Source organism: Haliotis rubra, unplaced genomic scaffold (genome assembly GCF_003918875.1).
Source record: "Haliotis rubra isolate DU_JTF1 unplaced genomic scaffold, ASM391887v1 Scf113, whole genome shotgun sequence".
Classification (NCBI taxonomy): Eukaryota; Metazoa; Mollusca; class Gastropoda; order Lepetellida; family Haliotidae; genus Haliotis; species Haliotis rubra.
This window is the reverse complement of record NW_025765037.1, coordinates 200,700-224,719: the sequence shown is the minus strand read 5'-3', so window position 1 is coordinate 224,719 and position 24,020 is coordinate 200,700. Positions and strand designations below refer to the sequence as shown.

The following is a 24,020-nucleotide window of genomic DNA, read 5'->3' as shown; positions in this document are numbered from 1 at the left end:
ATAGCATGCAGTGATTCAGGCACAGCAGGGATACACAGTTGTGCAATACTGTCTGTCTTGTAACATTTCGTTGTGTTTACACAGCATTATAAGGTATTTATATCACCTACGATGTAATTTGGTGGATTTCTTCATATCTAAACACTAATTCATGCTTTTTTATCCTTTTCCACATACGATCTTAAAAATTATGAACAACATTGCTACTGTCTCTGAATTCCGATTCAACCATTGTGAAGTCCTTTGCCAAAACTTAAGTTTAAACATTTACATGTAAATTAAAAATAAAACATCAAGTGTTTCTTTTCATTAAAGCCTCATCGGATATATCTTAGTTTTTAGTTGTGTGAAGAAGCAGTTTATTATAAATATATATACTACACAAAAGAAATGAAAGAATACCAAATTCTTTCTCATTATCATAGTTAATACCTTATAGCATGACAGACTATAGTAATAAGAAAGAAACAGGTTCTCATAACTTATTTTGATTAGTATATGTTGTCCTACTTAGGTTACAAACTACATATGTGCTACACTTAGTTACTACTTAAAGATTACTTGAAACTACAAAAAAGCTACAGATATAAGATAGTTATAACCAGGTACTTAGTTCTAGACATAGTTTATTAATAACTTATACGAGGAAAACTATATCAAAACATTAAATGAATAAGCTTGGAAAGTGTGATACACTTAGTATACTTTCAGTTGCAGGAAGCAATGGCTTAAATGCCTCCTATTAGTGAATGTTATGCCACCGTCAGCAATACTACAACTAAGTCACAGCAGCTGTTAGATGACAGTCTTGCTAGGTACACCAGTGGTTGCTAGGTTAAACATTGCAACTGAAGTACGATGACATAAACAGCCAAGACATTCATCACAATCAGAAGATCTTCACTTCAGTCAATTCTGACAAATATGTCTACATTAACCCTACACTGGACTCTAGCAAGAGTTTCTCAGTCCATGTTAACCCTTTACTGCTAGCTAGCCACCGATTCTGACTCTACATTAACCCTTTACTGCTTACTAGCTACAGATTGCATAAAGATTATACTGCTAGCTAGCCACTGATTCTGACCCTACATTAGCCCTATACTGCTAGCTAGCCACAGATTTAGACTCTACATTAACCCTATACTGCTAGCTAGCAACTGATTCTGATTCTACATTAACCCTATACTGCTAGCTAGCCACAGATTTGCACCCTACATTAACCCTATACTGCTAGCCATCCACTGATTCTGACCCTACATTAACCCTATACTGCTAGCTAGCCACAGATTTGGACCCTACATTAACCCTATACTGCTAGCCATCCACTGATTCTGACGCTACATTAACCCTATACTGCTAGCTAGCCACAGATTTGGACCCTACATTAACCCTATACTGCTAGCTAGCCACAGATTTGCACCCTACATTAACCCTATACTGCTTGCTAGCCACAGATTTGGACCCTACATTAACCCTATACTGCTAGCCATCCACTGATTCTGACCCTACATTAACCCTATACTGCTAGCTAGCCACAGATTTGCACCCTACATTAACCCTATACTGCTAGCTAGCCACAGATTTGGACCCTACATTAACCCTATACTGCTAGCTAGCCACAGATTTGGACCCTACATTAACCCTATACTGCTAGCTAGCCACAGATTTGGACCCTACATTAACCCTATACTGCTAGCTAGCCACATTAACCCTATATTCTGGACCCTACATTAACCCTATATTGCTAGCTAGCCACAGATTTGCACCCTACATTAACCCTATACTGCTAGCTAGCCACAGATTTGGACCCTACATTAACCCTATTGTACCTACCAGGAGGTTGTGACACATCCACAGATGGACTGAAGCCTCTACTGACATTGTCGTCTTCAACAAGATCTGAATATAACAGTTATAGCATAGATAATCTCCTGTACTCTAACGAATATAAACAACTACATACAAACTGTCAAAACAAACAGATGAAACACAATTTGGAAGATAATGTGTACTTTTCAAATAAGCGCCCAATGTGAGGTTGAACTGAACCTTGTTGAAAAGAAACTTAACACAGTGATACAAGTGGAATATGCTGGTATTACACACTGCAGTGGATACAGTTTATATCTCTTAAGCATGTGTTACACTGTTATTTATGGAAGCTGGTGATGCCTGGGACGTACCTGGCGTAGCTACCGAGTATGATGTATGGAATGTCCCACCACTGACGTCTTCCTCTGTTGTACCACACCCAGTAGGAAGAAAACAGAGCACATGCAATCCCTAACTTGGCCATGTATAACAACTACAGTAGATTTCCAGCTAAAGAGGAGCTAGGCTCAGACAAAAGCCAACAGAGTGAATGTTTCTTTGAGAGGCATTTTTGAAGTTGTAAAGATGAAGGAAAACCAAGTTCTCTGGATAGTCAACTTCTTTACTGCAATGAGTGCGATGTTTCACCGTTATCAAGCAAGTGATATCTTGATAACAGTGTTAGTACCTACACCAAAATGTCACTCTCATTACAATAAAGAAGTTAACTATCCATAGAACTTGGTTTTCCTTCCAAGTGAATGGTGTTTTACGCCACACTCACACAATCAACCATGTCACAAACTGAAACACCCAGTGCTCTATAATAATCAACTCTTGTAGCAACAGGATAAAGGACTGAGTGAGCGAGTTTAGTTTTATGCCATTTTTAGCAATATTCCAGCAGTATCACGATGGGAGGGGAGAGAGAGAGAAAACAAGTAATGGGATTCACACATTGTACCCATGTGAGGACTCGAACCCGGATCTTCGGCTTGACGAGCAGGCACTTAAACCACTTGTCTACTCCCCCCTCCCTCCATTCTACACACAGAACAATCAGTAAATTACTGGACCTCGCCAACCTAACACCTCTTTAACACAAGAAATACTACTGCAATTACCACAAGTACAATGGTTCTAGGTTTCTCTTAACATATCAAAAAGGTTTGTACATGATGTAATACGGACAATGTAATCTGATTAATGAACTTTTCTTTTCTTCTAGCTATCATGACTTGCATCTTCTTTTAAGATTTACCTAAAAAATGGTGCATTGGTTGCAAAAAGACAACTTGTAACTCTCTGAACAAAATTAATAAACAGAATAATGAGAGAATAAAATAAACATAAAAAGAGAATGTTATACAAAAACCCAATGCCTCTATTTCATTGCCATTTCCAAAGATGAACTGTGCATTTAACCACATGAAAACGGAGATAAGTAACGAAAGTTGAAAGGTAGAGCTGCTACTGAGATGTACTAACATACCGTATGATTGTGGCGTGTGGGAAATAGACTGGCTGCTGAATCGTGTGTCCTCCGGAGAACCTTGTCAACCATAGTGGGAAAATAAACAGCATGCATTCCTTCTACATCAATATCTTCATATATAGTTAGGGCATCACCCTTATTGAAGTATAACAATCCAAAGATTTTATTACCGTTACGAATATGCAAAAATATCAACAAAATAAACCAACATAATTTTCTTTCAGTATCTTGGATCATGTTAAAACTTGTTTGTGTTACATTCACAAGAGTGAGTGAGTGAGTTTAGTTTTACGCTGCTTTTAGCACTATTCCAGCAATATCATGACGAGGAACACCAGAAATGGGCTTCACACATTGGACCCATGTGGGGAATCGAACCCGGTCTTCGGCGTGATGATCATTCACAAGAAGAACTGCTTATCAGGAAGTTGAACTTAATTTTTAAACATTTCAACTGGACCTTTCGGCTAAAATGTTTCAAAACCAACCAATAAGAAATGGCCTGTTGATGCTTGTGGGAATAGCCAAGCCAGCCATTGGGTCACTGAATCAACCAGGTAGACTAAGGGCCCGGTTGCATACAAAGAGATTTTAGCACTACGTTGATCATAGCTGCCTATCTTCAACAAGGGCTTACGATTACGTAGATAGTTTTGTGCCACAGGCCCAGGGCAATAGAACAGCCTGTATGGTCTTATCATGTGGTCTCCCACCTAGGTAATGTCCATACTGTGCTGCCATTGTGACCAAATAATCCACATCCATCATAACACAGAAATAATTGTCTAATCAGTTACACATGTACCAATTTTAGTGAATTGTTTTTTAATTATTTCTTTTACACCCTTTTCACTTAGCAAATTACCGATAAGGTTGATATTTTTTGTAATAACATTATCATGTTTTCAAGAAAAACAGTACTGCAAATTCTTTGCAAAACAAAGGCATAACTGTGAGTAGAGCTGAAAAGAGCTCTGTAGGCTTCGGATGCCAACAGAAGAGTAGATTTCAGTAACAAGCAGAGAGATTCATACTTTTGGGAGACAGGAAGGGACCATAAATTATAAAAACATGCATATGTATATACATAATATGTGTCTTCGAGAAAAATGATTTTTTGGGGGGAAAGAGGGAGAGAAAACAGGATTTGAAAAAATACTTACAGGCGGTAGTAGAAATGGAAAAATGGGGGATCGGGGAATGGGGTAACGGGTCTGGCCCTGGATAGGGAAGGTTTCATAAGAACATATCTGTAAAGGGAGGTCTTTCAAGTCATCATTTAGTGCAGTGTGTGCAAGACTTTAATATGGGATCATGACACCTTGCAGAGTGTGCTAGCCTTTATATGGGATCATAACTTTATTCACTGTGCATGTCTTTAATATGGGATCATTCTCGCTGTATGCCAGCCTTAGATATGGGATTTATGCAGTTTGCCTACCCGTCGGAGAACTTGGAATACCTGTAGGATAGGTTGTCCTAAACCCTTCTCCAACAACCTCAGGGGGTCCTTCTACAGCAAGACAAACATGGCCTGAATGTTCACAGTCTTCCTTCATAGTCAGCACATGGCTTTTGGTTTCAACTTACATAACGTTTTAGCATACTACTCATATCATGATCTGTATCTAAGTATTAATCTTGATATGTTAATGATTGTATGAATTGTGATGAAGAAATTCAATTAAATATTATTCTCTCTTGTCAATAATGTCAATGTTTATTTTAAAGTTTGAAAAAATACTTTGACATTGAGAACATTGTTACTGTTTCTTCTTTTACAAATTCTAAAACTCTATGGTCCTTCAGTTTGTAAAATTACCACTAATTATACAACAAAGATTAATTATGAATATAATACAACCTTTAATATGTGTAACAATAAATGTGTTAACTGTGGCCACTTGCACTTACTTCAACGCAAAGCAAAACACTAGGAACTGGACCTACCCTGAGTTTGATCACTATAAGGTTGGGGGACAGGCTGTTCCTCCTTGACATCAGGTTTGTCTTCCACAACTACCCACATGATGTTAAGAGTAAGAAACACATGCAACTCATGCAGTTATGTGACATAATTATGAAAATAATCGGACAGAATGAGATGGGGGATCATACGACCCCGCCTCACCACCATGTGACGAGGAGTAAACTGATGACAGCTTAATGTCAGGAAACAAATTCATAAGGAAACAATAAAGTTGCCATCTTGTAAAAATTCAACAAAGCTGAAAAGGCTTCAGTTGGTTTAGTCATTACGTAGTGAGCAGCTCACAACAATGAGTGAGCGAGTGAGCGGTTTTTAGACACTTTTAGCAATACTCCAACAAAATCAAGATTGGAGGGGGGACACAAGATATGGCCTTCACACATTGTACCCATGTGGAGAATGAAACCTAGCCCTTCATTATTACTAGTGAATGCTTTAACTACTTGGCGAAGAGTTAGTGAGTATGGTTTTATTCCACTTTTAGCAATATTCCAGCAGTGGCCCCCAGAATTGTCCTTCACATATAGTGTGTACAAGACTTTAATATGGGATCATGACACCTTGCAGAGAGTGCTAGCCTTTATATGGGATCATAACTTTTTTCACTGTGCATGTCTTTAATATGGGATCATTCTCGCTGTATGCTAGTCTTAGATATGGGATTTATGCAGTTTGCCTACCCGTCGGAGAACTTGGAATACCTGTAGGATAGCTTGTCCTAAACCCTTCTCCAACAACCTCAGGGGGTCCTTCTACAGCAAGACAAACATGGCCTGAATGTTCACAGTCTTCCTTCATAGTCAGCACATGGCTTTTGGTTTCAACTTACATAACTTTTTAGCATATTACTCATATCACGATCTGTATCTACCAAGTATTAATCTTGATATGTTAATGATTGTATGAATTGTGATGAAGAAATTCAATTAAATATTATACTCTTGTCAATAATGTTAATGTTTATTTTAAAGTTTGAAAAAATAGAGAACATTGTTACTGTTTCTTCTTTTACAAATTCTAAAACTCTATGGTCCTTCAATTTGTAAAATTACCACTAATTATACAACAAAGATTAATTATGAATATAATACAACCTTTAATATGTGTAACAATAAATGTGTTAACTGTGGCCACTTGCACTTACTTCAACGCAAAGCAAAACACTAGGAACTGGACCTACCCTGAGTTTGATCACTATAAGGTTGGGGGACAGGCTGTTCCTCCTTGACATCAGGTTTGTCTTCCACAACTACCCACATGATGTTAAGAGTAAGAAACACATGCAACTCATGCAGTTATGTGACATAACTATAAAAATAATCGGACAGAATGAGATGGGGGATCATACGACCCCGCCTCACCACCATGTGACGAGGAGTAAACTGATGACAGCATGTCAGGAAACAAATTCATAAGGAAACAATAAAGTTGCCATCTTGTAAAAATTCAACAAAGCTGAAAAGGCTTCAGTTGGTTTAGTCATTACTTAGTGAGCAGCTCACAACAATGAGTGAGCGAGTGAGCGGTTTTTAGACACTTTTAGCAATACTCCAACAAAATCAAGATTGGAGGGGGGACACAAGATATGGCCTTCACACATTGTGCCCATGTGGAGAATGAAACCTAGCCCTTTATTATTACTAGTGAATCCTTTAACTACTTGGCGAAGAGTTAGTGAGTATGGTTTTATTCCACTTTTAGCAATATTCCAGCGATATCACAGCAGTGGCCCCCAGAATTGTCCTTCACATATTGTTCCCATGTTGGGAATCAAACCCACGTCTTAGTAATAAGTGAGTGAGTGAGTGACTTTAGTTTTATGTCACACTCAGCAATATTCCAGCTATATGGTTGCGGTCTGTAAATAATTGAGTCTGGACCAGACAATCCAGTGATCAACAGCATGAGCATCGATCTGCGCATTTGGGAACCGATGACATGTGTCAACCAAGTCAGCGAGCCGGACCACCCGATCCTGTTAGTTGCCTCTTACGACAAGCATAGTCGCCTTTTGTGGCAAGCATGGGTTGCTGAAGACCTATTCTACCCCGGATCTTCACGGGTCAGTAATGATAAGTGAGTGCATTAACCATTATGCTACCCTACTGTCCCGGTGAGTGAATTCAGCAATGTAGCTTAACGTTGTAGGAAACCTTGTGTGATGTGGAACTGAACGTTTACCAGTAACTGAAACCCACATGTATGGGAACATTTTGACAGTGAAATTAGGATTCACGCCCTGATCAGATGACCTCATACGGAAAAGGTTCAGACAAAACAGCCCCTGATCAGAAGACCTTGTCCTCATACGGAAAAAAACAGACAATACAGCCCCTGTGGGACCCCCCACCCCCATCCCCCACAGGTAAACACAGGGCTGGCAACCGATAGATCATAGATATTGTATCAGTGAATTATCAATAAATATTGAATTAACTTTGCTCAAAAATATAAAAAATATCTTTCCCCCCACCCCACAAAATCACTGGTGAGTTGTGACAAATTTCTCATCTCAGGATAAGACTGACTGAGTTTGGTTTTACGCCGCTTTTAGCAATATTCCAGCAACATCACGGCAGGGGACACCAGAAATGGGCTTCACTCATTGTACCCATGTGGGGATTCGAACCCGGGTCTTCGGCGTGACGAGCCAACGCTTTAACCATTAGGCTACCCCACAGCCCCTCTCAGGATGAGAAAAAAACAGTATCCTGAACATAATTTAGCTGTCCATAGGTAAAGAATGTAAATTTTCCTCCTGACAATAATTCTGATTATCAATCTTTTTTAGCCAGCCCTAGGTGAAGCCCATGAGACATAATGTCCACATGATAAAGGCCCATTTTTGTTGGAGAACCATAGCATAATGATATGTTGAAATCACACATTTGGTTTATCCTCAAGAACAATCACTGAAAAAACAATGTTTCATGCACATTCAATCATAAACATAAATGTTGTGCCAACATAATGGGCACAAACGTTCTGCCTCATGCCATTCTGAAATTCCTCGAATGAGAGGTCCATGCACAGGTTTTTCATGATTTCATGAGTTCTCTCGGCTTTCTGGATCTCTTTGACAACTTAACCCCACCCTGATTACTCTTGATCAGCTTCAAGGTTGTACTGTATTGTTCACTGTCAAAAATCCTATATGCCTCATTGACAAATAATGTCAGTTAACTTAACAATAACCATTAATCAGTTGAAATGTTGTAAGAACTGCTCACAAGGATATGAAACACAAATTATACTGTCAAATTGCTCTTAACACTTCAAAGGGATTTAGTCTTTGAAGCATATTTGTTTTCTTTGATGGAGATATCGGTCTACATGTTGTAAAAGAAATGGAGAGCCATCATCCTTGTGGGGTTTTCATCTTAGGGAGACTATGTCCGGGTGATCTTTTGACCCACGATTTTTTTTTATCCACAGGGGTTTTTACCCGTCACTCAGAGAAATAGGGCACACTTCTATGCACTGGACCACTTGTGTCCCCATCTAAATGTACTGTAATTTTGGCACATAAAACACAGAGAAAACAAAATCACGCTTTTCATCCTGAAATGCTTTTAAATCACCAAATGAAAATTTCTTCACCAAAAATACAGAAGAGTTTTCAACCACTAAACTAAATGAACTGAAACATTTTCAGCTTAAAAATGTAATACCATAACAATTTACAGGTACCAAGAGCAAAATAATATAAAATGTTTCCTTAACATTGACTTATAAACATGTTACATTAAAGCCCTCTAGGTTTCTATATCCAGGAACTGGAGCAGGAGCTTCATAGATTATAGTCAATTCATGTAACATTTCTTTGATACAAGTGCAAGGTTGGATAAATAAATTCTTCTCTATTACAACAAGTCTAACTGTGTATCATTTGATTTTTACAATGGGTAAATACAGTTTTGGTGATGGACTTCTTGTGGAATGAGATGAAAAACTGTTTCAAGCAAACATGTTAATGTAACATCTCCCAAACAAACAGTAACCACCACATAACAAACTGGGTGGGAACAGGCATTCCTGTGACTGTCAGAACTAGATGGAGGAATGATACTGTAGTGAGCCCCTGATGGCGTGGACTGATTGGTGGTGGTACAGGTGAGTATTGACAGGTATATGGGTCAAGTGTGTATTGGTTGGTATGATGGAAACTGGTTATTACTAGGTGGGAGGTGCAGGTGTGTATTGACAGGTGGATGGGTCACATGTGTATTGGTTGGTAGTAGGGAAGGTGGTTATTACCAGGTAAGAGGGGATGATGTGTATTGACAGGTGAAGTGATGGGCGGGAGAGATGGGTAGGTCTGTATTACCAGGTGAGAGGTGCAGGTGTGTATTGACAAGTGGATGGGTCACATGGGTATTTGTTGGTAGGAGGGAAGGTGGGTATTACCAGGTGAGAGGTGTAGGTGTGTATTGACAAGTGGATGGGTCACATGTGTATTGGTTGGTAGGAGGGAAGGTGGCAATTACCAGGTAAGAGGAGCTGATGTGTATTGACAGGTGAAGTGATGTGCAGGTGTTTGTTGACAGGTGACACAGGTAGGTCTGTATTGACAGGTGACATCATAAGCAGCTGTGTATTGAAAGGTGGCAGGTGTGAATTGGACAGATGTTTATTGGAGGCAAGTGTCTTTTGACAGATGGGAGCAAGTCTGGTGTGACGTTTTCAGATCATTCTAAAATATAACATATTCATTGGAGTGCAGTGGGATTGCAACACCAGGACAGGAACATTTACCTGGTGAAGACAGCAATATGTCTATGTACAAGTTGCTGTTTCCTTGACTTATGATAAAGCAAAGGTCATCTGTTACTTAAAATATTGTTATTGTAAAGGCTCACAAGATGTGAAAATGTTAGATTAAATCTAACTTATGTTTCTTAAATTTGAAAAATAACTGATGACAATCATCTGGAAGTATCTGTGAGGTGTATGAGAAAACCATCGAAATCTGGATCAGACGGGGAAGGAGGTCATTAGATTTAAGGTCCAGTAAAAAAATAAGGAGGAGGTGAAAGGGAACAACTGACCAACCGCTGAAGGCTGAAACTGAAACAACCCACCCACTACATGGCGGATGAGATCTCTAAGTGATGACTAGGTGTGAGGGTGCAAGCACAGCATCTCCACACTTGAGTACCAACACCTACCTTGCACAGGCCTAAAGGGTGTATACATGGAACCTTGGCCTGGCCGCACCTGCGGCTGGGACGAGAACTGGCTGCTTGAAGCAGGGTTGCTGTTTGGCATTGGGTTAAAGTTTACTGACCCAATCTGCCGTTGCACGGAACTAAACTGTCCTGTAAATGCAACGCACTGTGAGTAAGCAGAGTTACATGGTGCTGGAAAGTATTAACCTGTTAGCGGGAGCTGGGGAGAACCTGTTAGAGGTAAGCTTGGGTTGGATGGAGGCGAGGACCACCCTTCTGACAGGCACTCGTATCTCTACACCGGCTGGAATGTCTTCAGGAACATTCCACTGTCAATGTACACACAAACCTGGCTCAACAGTTACAGGATAACTATTTGAAGATCCAGATTAATTAACTTTGGATTCCTTTTAAATTCTTATAATCATGCTTATTTTTCACCCCCAATTGATGCTAACTCCCATCTTGCACAAGTGATTATCTGAACCAATAAAACCAATCTTGACATGAATCATGCTTCACCACAGACAAAGATTTCACCTGATGCTACAAGATGTCTAGGGCAGCACTACAGCAATGTAATTTGAGACATATTAACGTGTCTGGATAATGACAATATTACAGCTACCAGTATATGTTAGTGACCTTATGAACCAGCCCAGTATACCATAGTCAGCAATATTACAGCTACCGGTATATGTTGGTGACCTTATGAACCAGCCCAGTATACCATAATCAGCAATATTACAGCTACCAGTATATGTTGGTGACCTTATGAACCAGCCCAGTATACCATAGTCAGCAATATTACAGCTACCAGTATATGATGGTGACCTAAGCTAACCAGCCCAGTATACCATAGTCAGCAATATTACAGCTTCTAGCATATCATGGTGACCTAAGCAAACCAGCCCAGTATACCATAGTCAGCGATTTCACAGCTACAGCCTGTTCCTGGATATTACCTCTGTCAAATGCAAGACTGGACTGCTACAGGAGACATGGTCATCTGATGATACCGTTCTTCAGCTCCAGAGGACAATGTTAACCATGCAAACCAGGAAGTTTAGGTCTATCAATTCTTCAAATAATTCACTTGATGTCCTATCAACCATCTGTGCTTTGTTTCCAAGAATACTGATGCAAGCTGCTAATGCTCATCACAGATGCAAATTGTCTCTTAAAATTGCTTTTCCCTGACAGTACATCATTAAATGGACATGATAACACTGGAACACAGAATAACTAGAGGCCTGTGAGACACTAACTTGGCATGATCATGCCAGGATTTGTTTAACTGATTCAGTGTTTTCTAGATGTGCAAGTTACAAGATGGACAGAACAGATGCTGGCCATTTCAATGACCATGCTTGTCTTGGACCAGTTGAGCCAGTAAGATACAGTGAACTCCATGTAGTCTACAGAAAGAGTTTTTCAAATTGTTCATCCTTTCCCAGAAGAGAAAGAGAGAGCATATCAGGGGGGCATCAGACACAGCTCTCACACATTGCATCGAGCCAAATACTTTGGCTTGACAAGCCAACATTTTAAGCACCTGGCTATTTGTACTCTTCTCATACACTGCCATTTTCTATACATAAACTGATTCTGTGGCAACAAGAACCGATATGATACATCAGTCGTATCCCCTGTCTTCAACCTGAAAATTAGTCATGAACGTGGGCAGAATCTCTTCATTCCACCGGACAGTAAACATTTCACTCGCACAACCATGCATTTCAAATTTCAGGATGTACTTTTTGTAGACAGGTCACCACACCTCTCCACCAGGAATACATCCAAGTTGTAACATCCACACAATATATTGATTACAACAATAAATCCAGTGACCAACCATTTCAGGGTTGATGCTGCTGATTTGCAGACGAAGTCAGACAGGTCTGAAATCTTTTATTACTGACAAGACCAAATGAAGTGACCAGGTAGCTCACCACTGACTTGCCCTTGAATCAGACATGTCAGAAATCATTCATCTTAAACAATAAAGCTATGAGGTAGCTCACCATGGACTTGCCCTCGAAGTCAGTCAAGTCCGAAATCATTCATCACCTGGCTAGAGATACCAGTTAGCTCGCCATGCTGTAGCTTACCTGGGGGGCTGTACGGTGTTGGTGCAAACATGGCGGGTGAACGGGGTTGCTGGCTTGGCACCGACTGGTACCCAGAGGGTTGGCCCGCAATTATCTGGTTGGGTATTGGGTCGTAATCTGCAATAGACCCAATCTGCCTCCTGGGCTGGTGATTCTGCTCTGTAAACAAGTAAACAAGTACACATCCACATTACCCAGGAGCAACCAACATAGCAATATCCCAGCTATACCACAACAGGGCAAGCCAGAAATGAGCTTCACATATTATTACTATGTGGGGAATCGAACCTGGGTCTTTAGCATGACAAGTGAACACTTTAACCACTAGGCTACCCCACCCCCATGAATAAATGCAGTCAGTTCTTCACTACAGGATTAACATCATTCACTTGCAAGGGACAGATAATTGTTAATTTCTTGTAACATGTGGGTCAAACTCTAATTATGCCATGTTTGAGCTGGTTTTAAGTAAATGTTGCTCGAAACTGCAACAAGGCATCTGACTTGTAATTCTTCCGGAATGGGTCAGACGGATTAGTTAAATGTGTTTCTGTATCACAGATATCTTATGTTACGAATAAAAATTATAGTAAGCAAACTTCCAGTGAGCAGAACAAATATTTATAGCTAATATTTGATATTTATGATACAGGAAGATGCAAGGGTAAAAGTAGAAATTTAATATTATAAACTACTATCTTTATAATAACTGATATTCAAGCATCAATGTCACTCAACGAACTAACTTCAGAAACTGCGTCTAAATGCAATGTTTGAGTGAAATGCCCCATTTATCAAATATATATAGCCATTTTCAGTCACATATTGGGAAACCATTTTGAAACTTATAGCAAAAGTTAGTGATTTGCTTAAGGTGTGGCTAGACTGTGTCAATGTAATGTATCTAAGAAATAGAACTTAGGTGGCCCCATTTGCATATTTATCACTCTTGATGCAAAGGTTATAAGACTAGTGTATCGCATCAGTAATATAAGTAATCATGTGTGAGTGAGTTAAGTTTTATGCCGCACTCAGCAATATTCCAGCTATATGGCAGCAGTCTGTAAACAATCGAGTCTGGACCAGACAATCCAGTGATCAACAGCATGAGCATCGATCTGCGCAATTGAGAACCGATGACATGTGTCAACCAAGTCAGCAAGCCTGACCACCAGAACCCCTAAGTCACCTTAGACAAGCATGGGTTACTAAAGATCAATTCTAACCCGGACCTTCACGAGTAAGTAATCATGTGATATGTTGGAGTGAAAGTGTTTACTTAATGAGTACAGTTGTTCCCATTGATCATGTCGAGTCGATGCTCTGGTCCTATTAAATTACACAAATCAAGGGTAAATACAACTGGCATATGAAACTAGTCAACAGCTCGTTTAGTACTAGTACTTGAAAAAATAACTAGATAGAGGAACAAGACAACCAGTCTGCCTTGATTGGACTAACAGACTTGTATTTAGCTCTGATTAACGAGCAACAGCAATGGTGAGGGAAATGTGTTTACATTCTACAACAAAACAATGAACCGAGTTATATGTTTATGAAGTCATGTGATGATATGAAATTATCACAGCATATAGCTAAAACGAAAAATTAAATCCAAATTATATACAAAACTAAACTTGAATCACAGGCAATATGAGAAGAATTAAAATAAATCTAGGAATCTTGAATTACCAAATCATTCTTTAAAACAAATATTACAATTACAACAAATGACAAACAAAAGCATGCAACATTACAAAAGCTCAACACAAACAAAATGTATAAAACACTAGACTAGTCTTGTTGTTTTGTTTTGTTTAATGCCACACTCAGCAATATTCCAGCTATATGGCAGCAGTCTGTAAATAATCAAGGCTGGACCAGACAATCCTGTGATTGACATTTATCTACACCATTATCCAATCCCATGTTGCCTCTTACAACAAACATTGGTCAAATGTGAGTGACAGAGCACACAGAGACTGTGCGCTGCTTTTAGCAATATTCCAGCAATATCACAGCGGGGGACACCAGAAATGGGCTTCACACATTGTACCCATGTGGGGAATGGAGCCCGAGTCTTCAGCATGACGAGCGAACACTTTAACAAGGCTACCCCACCGCCCCTGGTCAAATTTACAACAGACTGTTTTTAATCATGAATAATGATGATTTACTATGGGCTTAAGGTCATTCGATGAGTGAGTGAGTGATATTCATGATCATATCTATAACACAACTACAAAACAGTGAAATATTTGATCAGGGTAAAACATACAGACTACTCAAAAAAAGTTAAGAAACATGACTCTTTCATACTACTCTCATGCGATGACAGGTTATATTGTTTATCTCATCGTGAAATAGTGAGTGAGTGAATGAGTATTTCATTAAATGAAGTCAAATACATTCACTAAACATTGACCAAGGTGAAAATGACGGTGACATTCAAGACGTGTGTGTCCAATATTACCAGTGAAGATCACCCCAATGTTAATATAATGTGCTAGTTAGGCCACAACAAACTCCAGCACTGCTGAGTGAAACAAGGGAAGATCATGAATATACACCTGCCTCAATGTCTGACTGACTGCCTAAGTTTTGGTTTTACGCCGCTTTTAGCAATATTCCAGCAACATCACAGCGGGGGGCACCAGAAATGGGCTTCACACATTGTATCCATGTGGGGATTCGAACCCGGGTGTTCGGCGTGACGAGCCAACGCTTTAACCACTAGGCTACCCCACCGCCCCTAGTCCGACAGGAGGAAGCATAAACCAATAGGATACAAGCACTCGACATGTTGGCAGAAGAGTGTGTGGGATTATTGTGAAACGTATATACTCCCTCCAAACCGTTCCTCGAAGTTTAGCTGAGAACTTTAGAACTGTGCCTCGTACCTTGTGGTTTTAAAGTACAAATGTCTGGACACCTTTGCAGGTGCTTTTGATCGTCATAACCTCATAAATATCTGGGGACACATGTGTGTAGAGTTGCGTCCCTTAGGCGACACATGATCCAAAGATGCTAGTTCGATTCCCAGATTAACGCTAATAATGATAATCAGTTTAAGCACCATGCTCTTCCATAGACAAGGTGGTAACGTCTTGGACCTACATTGTGTCATAACAATTCCTCTCTTATAAAGTAACCAGGGTTATCCAACAATGATGTCGATATATTCAACCGCGTGGGGACTCGAATACGTAAACTATTCATGTTGTAAGAAGCGATTTAATAGCCCCTAAGTTAAGGGTCAAGGGCACGTTTCACAAGTTACTGAATAATAGAATGGAACCCTTTTTAAAGAAACAAGTTGCGGTTAAGAGAATTGATATGCTTCAGAAGCTGTTACGCAATTTATTCTCAAAACCTAAATTTATTCATTATGTACCTTGTAGACAGGTTTTTTGAAAGTGTATGAATGTTGTTTAGTTCATTAGTCTACAAATACATGTAATTATAAAATCAGTAGTTTGGTAGATGTGCCATTGATCTACATCTCCATCTTCTTCCCTGTTGGCAACTCCTTTGTCGACAAAAGTACCATCATTGTCACAAGTGTGCAAGCAGCCATGGGAAGAACTTTTGAAACTTTTCTCCCGAACTCAAGGACAGTTTTACAACAAACATGGGATACTCATTTTAAAAACTGATTTCGATTTTCAATGGTCTGCAAACATTCACAGACACAGAGCTGTTCTGTACCTGAAGTGGTTGGCTGATGTCAATTTGAATAACATGTTACTAGTGGCATTTTCTGCACTTTCAGTTAAGGCCACACAAAATAAATTTCTTGTTTCTCATCACTTTTTAAAAACAAAAAATAAGAATGGGCATATTTTATTTTTATTTTTTATTATATATTTTTCTGATTTTCTATACAATGTTAGTTGAAAACTTTGAATGCCGCAAGCTGAGACGAATTTCGGAAATTTGCCAGCTTTATACACGCAAATTAACCAGAGCCAAAAAAAAAAAAAGGTTGGGCGGTAATGAGAACCAAGAAATTATTTTTATGCGGCCTAACAGACAGCAGTCATATAATCCTATCTTCTAAATGTTAAAAACAAAACCACAATGATCTTGCATGAATACTTTGCAAGCACCGAGTTTTCTTTTTGGCAAGAACTACTTCTCTAGAGTGAGTGAGGGAGTATGGTAGTATCACAGCAGTTTTTCTACAGAAGTGACTGAATTGTTGCTGGCCCAAGCAATGATATTAATAATGTTGATGTTTGATGTTATCCATGTTAAGACCAATTAAAAGTTTTGTTACAATATGTTACAGTTGATGAGTGTTAAAAAACATGTCCATACCAACATATTATGGCTTACATCCAACTCAACATGTTATAAAGTGTTATACCATTTATTCGGTTAATATCGAACATGTTATCTTCTGTGTTGAATAACTCCGACACACCATGTAACAGGCATCCTGAATACCTTGTGTAACATATCTCCATTGTCATGTAATTTACCATGAACCATCCATCACCATAGACTCACTGTAGTTCTCGAATTATTTTTGATTTGGTTAAATACCACATATTCCATAGTTATTACTACAGTTGGTGGCCAATTGAGCCAGGATCAGACAATCCAGTGATTGATGTAGTGAGCAACAAGCCACGTTGTAATGAGTGAGTGAGTGAGTTTAGATTTACGCCGCACTCAGCAATATTCCAGCTATATGGTGGTGGTCTGTAAATAACCGAGTCTGGACCAGACAATCCAGTGATCAACAGCAGGAGCATGGATCTTTGCAATTGGGAACTGATGACATGTGTGAACCAAGTCAGCGAGCCTGACCACCTGATCCCATTAGTCGCCTCTTACGACAAGCATGGGTTACTGAAGATCAATATTCTAACCCGGACCTTCACGGGTACCATGTTGTAATGGCATGATGACATCCTGTTGATCAAATCACAAGTTGATCCATTCGGTCACCTCTTATGACCGGCAATGGTTGCTGACCCGTGAAGATCCGGTTAGAATTAGTCTTCAGCAACCTATGTTCGTCTTAAGAGGCGATTAATGGGATCAGGTGGTCAGGCTCGCTAACTTGGTTGACACATGTCATCATATCCCAATTGCATAGATCTGTGCTCGTGATATTGATCACTAAATCGTGAATGTCTGGTCCAGACTTGCGGTCATATTGCCGAGTGCAGAGTTAAACAACAAACAAACACAGCAATGATTCCTGGGGATGAATTCAAAGCCAGGATATCACAATATGGAACATCCACTCAAAATACGAAAGAACTTGTAAAGTTACTGATAAGAGATTGAAATGATCTTTTCTTCCTTAAAAAACTTTGGTAATGAATGGTTCCTGGGTTTACAACAGAATGGAGATACCGTTTACTGGATTACTGAGGATGTGTTTCAGAAATGTTAAGAGTTGCTACCCCTTGACAGAAGGCCCTGAAAACTGCAGGAGCAAATTTTCCAGCGATAGGAAAGATATAAGCTTTGCACAAAGTAATCTTTTTGTTACTTACTCTCATCATCAAATACCTCAGCTTCTTCTACAAATGAAGGGTAATTTTAAAATCACAATACATATTAGTCATCCTTGATTTTCATCGACATGCACTACAAGTATGACTGAACGGTTCAAACATGAAGAATGGGAAATAAGGAAATATAAAGAAATGATGAATATAACTGAAAATGTCTGAAACAAATCATATGAACAATAAAAATAATACCAACAAAAACTATATATAATAACAGTGAAAATACCATAAACATCGAGGCTTCCTATCACCAAGCTAATGGCATCGTATTAAGCTGAGAAGATATGAAAGACATTCAAGTCTTGAAATGAATGTTTATGAAATGATACCAGTACTGCCTAAGTTAGGATGATCACATGACAGTTACTAATATTCTCGTAAGGTCCAACAGTGATATTTCTTTCTGTGAGTAGTTGTCCAAAACAGTATCGAAAAGTATTATCAGTTCTCTTGCCCAAACATTTCAAGGCAAAACAAACTGATATTGATAACATAATGATACCATCACTACTTCTGGGATATCTGAGAGTTAGTTCAAATAACCTTGAACGTTCAAAAGGGACTTGTTTTTAGTTTATTAATATCCTTCTATAAAAAAATAGTCTTGACAGTTCAGGACCACGCCATTCTTTCATGTTGCCATAGTGAAATTGTCAAGGCCTGAAAGTGAGTGAGTGAGTGAGTTTAGTTTTAAGCTGCATTCCAGCAATATCACGGCGTGACGGCACCAGAAATGGGCTTCACACATTGTACCCATGTGGGGAATTGAACCAGGGTCTTTGCTGTGATGAGCGAACGCTTTAACTACTAGGCTACCCCACCGATCCCAAGGCCTGAAATATTAACTACAGTAGCATGAAAGAATTGGGTGTTCTTTAACATCTTTTCAGTGGTATAAGTCCAGACCCTTCCAGTCTGTGTCGACTCATCAACCTTGTTACAAATGCCCCTTTAGTGGACATAGATACACAATACATGACTATCTCCTCTAGCAAGACAGATTAGACACAATATTAGTGGACAATCACAACACAGCAGATAGACATCATTCCTGACAACTACATCCAGCAATCATGCAGCACCGAGACTAGTCTGTCTCACAGTCCCTGAACCACATTATTTTCCCTACTGCCAAGCCCTCTCTGCAGTGCTAAAGCCCTAAATGAAGCAAGTCTAGCATTAGTCTACACCGAGACGTGGATGCTGTTAATAGTGTTACGTCACAAAATCACAAACTATACGTAAATCTATATCACTTCCTATCAAACCCATCTTTCGGATGCTTTTCACATCGAGTTGATAGAGGAATTGTGTTATCAAATGACTCAAACTCTGATTCAGAGCACATTTCCATCTTCGTACCTTATACTGACTGACTGACTGAGTTTGGTTTTACGCCGCTTTTAGCAATATTCCAGCAACATCACGGCGGGGGACACCAGAAATGGGCTTCACACATTGTGCCCATGTGGGGATTCGAACCCGGGTCTTCGGCGTGACGAGCGAACGCTTTAACCATTAGGCTACCCCACCGCCCCTCGTACCTTATAGAGAAGGTAGCTTTTTCAGTAATACTTTGAGAATGGTGCACACCCTAAAACCCTCCAAATCTAGTGCTTACGTAATTTTGATCATGTGTGCCTCAAAACCTACCTTCCTACTAAAAATCTGAATATATTAAACTGTATAAAGACACCCAAGACCTACAAATAAAAGAACCTTTTTGACCATTGTCAAAAAACATTCAAGACCTAGACATTTTCGAACGGTTCCTGTTATAACACCATCAAGATATCCGAGAAAGGAATACATGGAGATTGGCTAAACTTCCACCAGTTGTTGTTGAGACTGTTGTTGAGACTGTTGTTGAGACTGTTGTTACAGTTGTGCTTACCTTCTCCTTTAGAGTTGTAGACGTGGGTGGGTTGGTTTTGGGGAGGAGGAGGAGCTGCCACGGCCGTGGGCACATAGTCAGTTATGCTACCTGGGTTCTTGTGACCGCGCCTGCGAGCTGTTGAGGGTACATGCAAAACACAAACAAGCATAGCAAAACCCAAACTAAACATTGTAGCAAAATGGTGGGTGATAGGATCAGTAGCTATGGTACTCCACCAAATGGTAGGGAATATATGATCAGTATTGATCGTAACGAACCAAAAAAGAAGGGGATACAGAATCAGAATTGATGGACTCAGCCAAAATGGTCATGGACATGTGACCAGTATTGCTGGCATTGAACCAAAATTGTAGGGTACAGAGAAGTAGTACCGGAATAGTTCTATCAAATGGTATGGAATACATGATCGATAGGGACGGTATTCCACCAAAAGGATTGGGAATTTAGGATCAGTATTCAAGGTACTCCACCAATATGTTGTGGGATATATGATCAGTATGGATGGAACCCATAGGACATGGAGTCAGTACCAATCGAGTAAGTTTATTAGGGATTTCGGATCTTAGTCACAACCAACACATGAAATAAAAGTTATCATTTAAAACTTTACAATTGAAATGCATTCATAGAGTAACAGATAGGCACAGACACTGAAGCAACTTTTAGAGACAGAAAAGATATCTGACTTGCATCATTCAAAGAAACATTCGAAGATAGCTTGATCTGGCGATGTTAGTATGAAATATTAGATAAGTTTCACGCACATCCATGACTTATATATGTTAATTGCACTCAATGTCACTGTTACATAAATATTGTTATTTACAGGAAGTAAGACAAAATTGTTGAAGTAAACAAAGCTTTCTCGTAATTTCAAATTTTGATTAGCAGTAATAAGCAATTTCTTTTGACACCGTTCATAAACTCTACACTGATTTATAGGAAGTAAGACCAGTTTTGAGTGAGTGAGTTTAGTTTTATGCCACACTCAGCAATATTCCAGCTATATGGCGGTGGTCTGTAAATAATCGAGTCTGGACCAAACAATCCAGTGATCAACAGCAGGAGCATTGATCTGCACAACTGGGAATCGATGACATGTGTGAACCAAGTCAGCGAGCCTGACCACTCGATCCCTTTAGTCGCCTCTTACAACAAGCATGGGTTACTGAAGATCAATATTCTAACCCTGATCTTCACGGGTGAGATCAGTTTTGAAATAAGCAATACTTTCCAGTAAATTCATATTTTGATTTTTCAGCAATATTAATCATTTTTCTAAACACTCCTTTCAAAACCTCTACACTTATTTTTAGCAAGTCAGACAAAACTGTTGAAATTTGCAACACTATCCAGTAAATCTCATCAAAGGAAACACGAAATATTGTTCATATTTTGCCTTTTTAGCAATATTAATTCTTCTTTTTTCATCATGTCCTTTAGAATCTCTATATTTACTTGGGGTAATCTGCTGGAGATCAGAGAATGGGGAATGAATATGACAAGAAATAAACAGTAACTTAAAATGGCAACATTTAAGCCATGAGATGCAGCAGCATGAAACACCATGAACTGATGAGGCAGAGACAGTGAACTCCACAATACTATCTGTGACTCAGCATTGGATTGGCATTTAGGATCACTGGTACTCAACTCAAATGGTCAGGATATTGGATCAGTCCTGATTTTATTGACATGCTTTACAAGACTTGACCTTTAAATAAATTGTACTGGGTGGCATGTACTGCATGGTCAAGCTGCTGCTACTTTTCTTATGAAAGACAAATGTCAGGATAATTCTGATGTTTGTATCAAGTGGGAGTTCACTGTTTGAGATTTTGAAGATGAAATGGACTTGTGTTCAGAATGGAAACAGAACAATGAACTAAATACATGATGAGTTGCTGGAAAATGCTACTGCCTGAGATGTGTCATCCAAGAGATGGACCTATTTTAACTAACCTGTCATCCAAGAGATGGACCTACTTTAGCAGATCTGTCATCCAAAAGATGGACCTACTTTAGCAGACCTATCATCCAAGAGATGGACCTTCTTTAGCACATCTGTCATCCAAGAGATGGACCTACTTTGACTGACCTGTCATCCAAGAGATGGACCTACTTTAGTAGATCTGTCATCCAGGAGATGGACCTACTTTAGCAGATCTGCCATCCAAGAGATGGACCTACTTTAGCAGATCTGTCATCCAGGAGATGGACCTACTTTGACTGACCTGTCATCCAGGAGATGGACCTACTTTGACTGACCTGTCATCCAGATGGACCTACTTTAGCAGACCTGTCATCCAAGAGATGGACCTAGTTTAGAAGACCTGTCATCCAGGAGATGGACCTACTTTAGTAGACCTGTCATCCAGGAGATGGACCTACTTTAGCAGATCTGTCATCCAGGAGATGGACCTACTTTAGCAGACCTGTCATCCAGGAGATGGACCTACTTTAGCAGACCTGTCATCCAGGAGATGGACCTACTTTAGCAGACATGTCATCCAGGAGATGGACCTACTTTAGAAGACATGTCATCCAGGAGATGGACCTACTTTGACTGACCTGTAATCCAGATGGACCTCCTTCACAATGCCTATGCATTGCAACCATATGGACCCAGTTCCACAAATTCATTTTAGCAGCACAACTGTGGTTAGTGATGTTAAAGTATGAAAGTACCAATCATCTAAGACTGTTAAATGGAACGGGTCTTCAACAGGGTTGGGGCGAGTTGATTGTGGCTTACATGGCGTTGACAATATCTCAGCTACATGAAACGTCAGTATTATGTTAGAGAAGAGACAAAATGATGAAGGTCCCTGAATTTAGCCTTAGTCTTTCACAGTGTTCTGATTGAGTTTACCTGCAAAGTTATCTGTCTCTTCATTGGGCCGGTTCTGTTCCATCCTTGCTTTTTCTTGGAGTGTGTTGTGGTAGGCAACATTGCTCACGACTTGCATGTTCTTCTTGAGACGCTGGGTTTCAGGGTCGTCAGCCACAGACATTTTTTTGCCTTTTTCTTTTTCAAAATTTTCATGGTACTTAATCTGAAAAGTAGGAAAGACAAAAATATAGACAAAGATCAAAGGACAGTTAGCTGCTGAAAAATAACAAACTTGTAGATTATAAATGCACTGATTGAATGAAAAACACAAAATTTGAAAATGAAAGGACAACTTTTAACAATGAACAATATGCATATACTGACTTATCACAAATAGTCACAACACTTCTTGAGAAATCACCAAGGATTCCAGAAAATAAGTCCAAGTGATTCTGTTCTCATGATAACTAATGCATGACAAGTTTGGTCTCATTATCCTGAAAATGAACAGTAGTTATTTAGGACTGGAAAACTAGCCTTGAACAACCCTGAAAGAAAGACAAACACACAAACATTAGCAAGAAAAAGAAAATATATTAATATGGTGTCATGAACTTTGATGTACTCAAGTAGAAAATTTACAAGAAAAAAAAAAGGTTTGATAAATATACAGTAATATGTGAATTAGTTTGCATGATTTTGATAATATGTTGCCTGTAGAAAACCAAAACATCTATATAATAATGGATGTATAAAACTCATATTATTTGATCCCAGCTAATATACCGATGTCTAATACATAACGTTGTGTTATGGGTGTAAGCCATATACTATGACTGTCATACCTATGGTATTCAAGCAGCCAGAACACAATAGCATATCAGAGTAAGGATACTCAGGAATATTGTGCCTTGTCCATTTTCATACAGAACACACATATCCAATATACATGTGTATCATTCATTTTTTCTGTGGAATTAGAATGCCCCCATTTTGTACCTATACAATATAACTTGGAATCCTATGAATATAAACCTCTCAATACCACATGGCTTCTCTGTACCCTTTACGGACCAATCATATATTGGAGGTAGGGGCAATTTCAGGAAAGGTCATGATTCAAATGGATGACAGAACATTTTTCAATGTATACCGCAAATAATTGTTGATGTCTTTGTCA

General features: G+C 39.2%; 1 protein-coding gene across 8 annotated transcripts in view; it reads right to left on the bottom strand.

Moving 5' to 3' along the window:
* Positions 1-24,020, bottom strand: part of LOC124291115 (LIM and SH3 domain protein F42H10.3-like) — a 137,706-nt gene that overhangs the window by 9,266 nt on the left and 104,420 nt on the right. For 2 of the 8 annotated variants that reach the window (XR_006902150.1, XR_006902149.1), the window contains one exon: positions 22,954-23,063. Coding sequence is in view for 6 of the 8 variants with exons in the window: in XM_046728023.1 (XP_046583979.1) it covers positions 1,837-1,902; positions 2,187-2,240; positions 3,308-3,367; positions 4,752-4,823; positions 5,261-5,329; positions 5,981-6,052; positions 6,481-6,549; positions 10,469-10,618; positions 12,580-12,738; positions 18,093-18,119; positions 20,005-20,121; positions 22,880-23,063 (1,099 nt within the window). In the remaining 2 variants the exon portion in view is untranslated. Of the gene's footprint in view, positions 1-1,836; positions 1,903-2,186; positions 2,241-3,307; positions 3,368-4,751; positions 4,824-5,260; positions 5,330-5,980; positions 6,053-6,480; positions 6,550-10,468; positions 10,619-12,579; positions 12,739-18,092; positions 18,120-20,004; positions 20,122-22,879; positions 23,064-24,020 lie in introns of those variants that run through there. The other 6 variants (XM_046728023.1, XM_046728031.1, XM_046728039.1 and 3 more) reach the window with 6 other exon arrangements.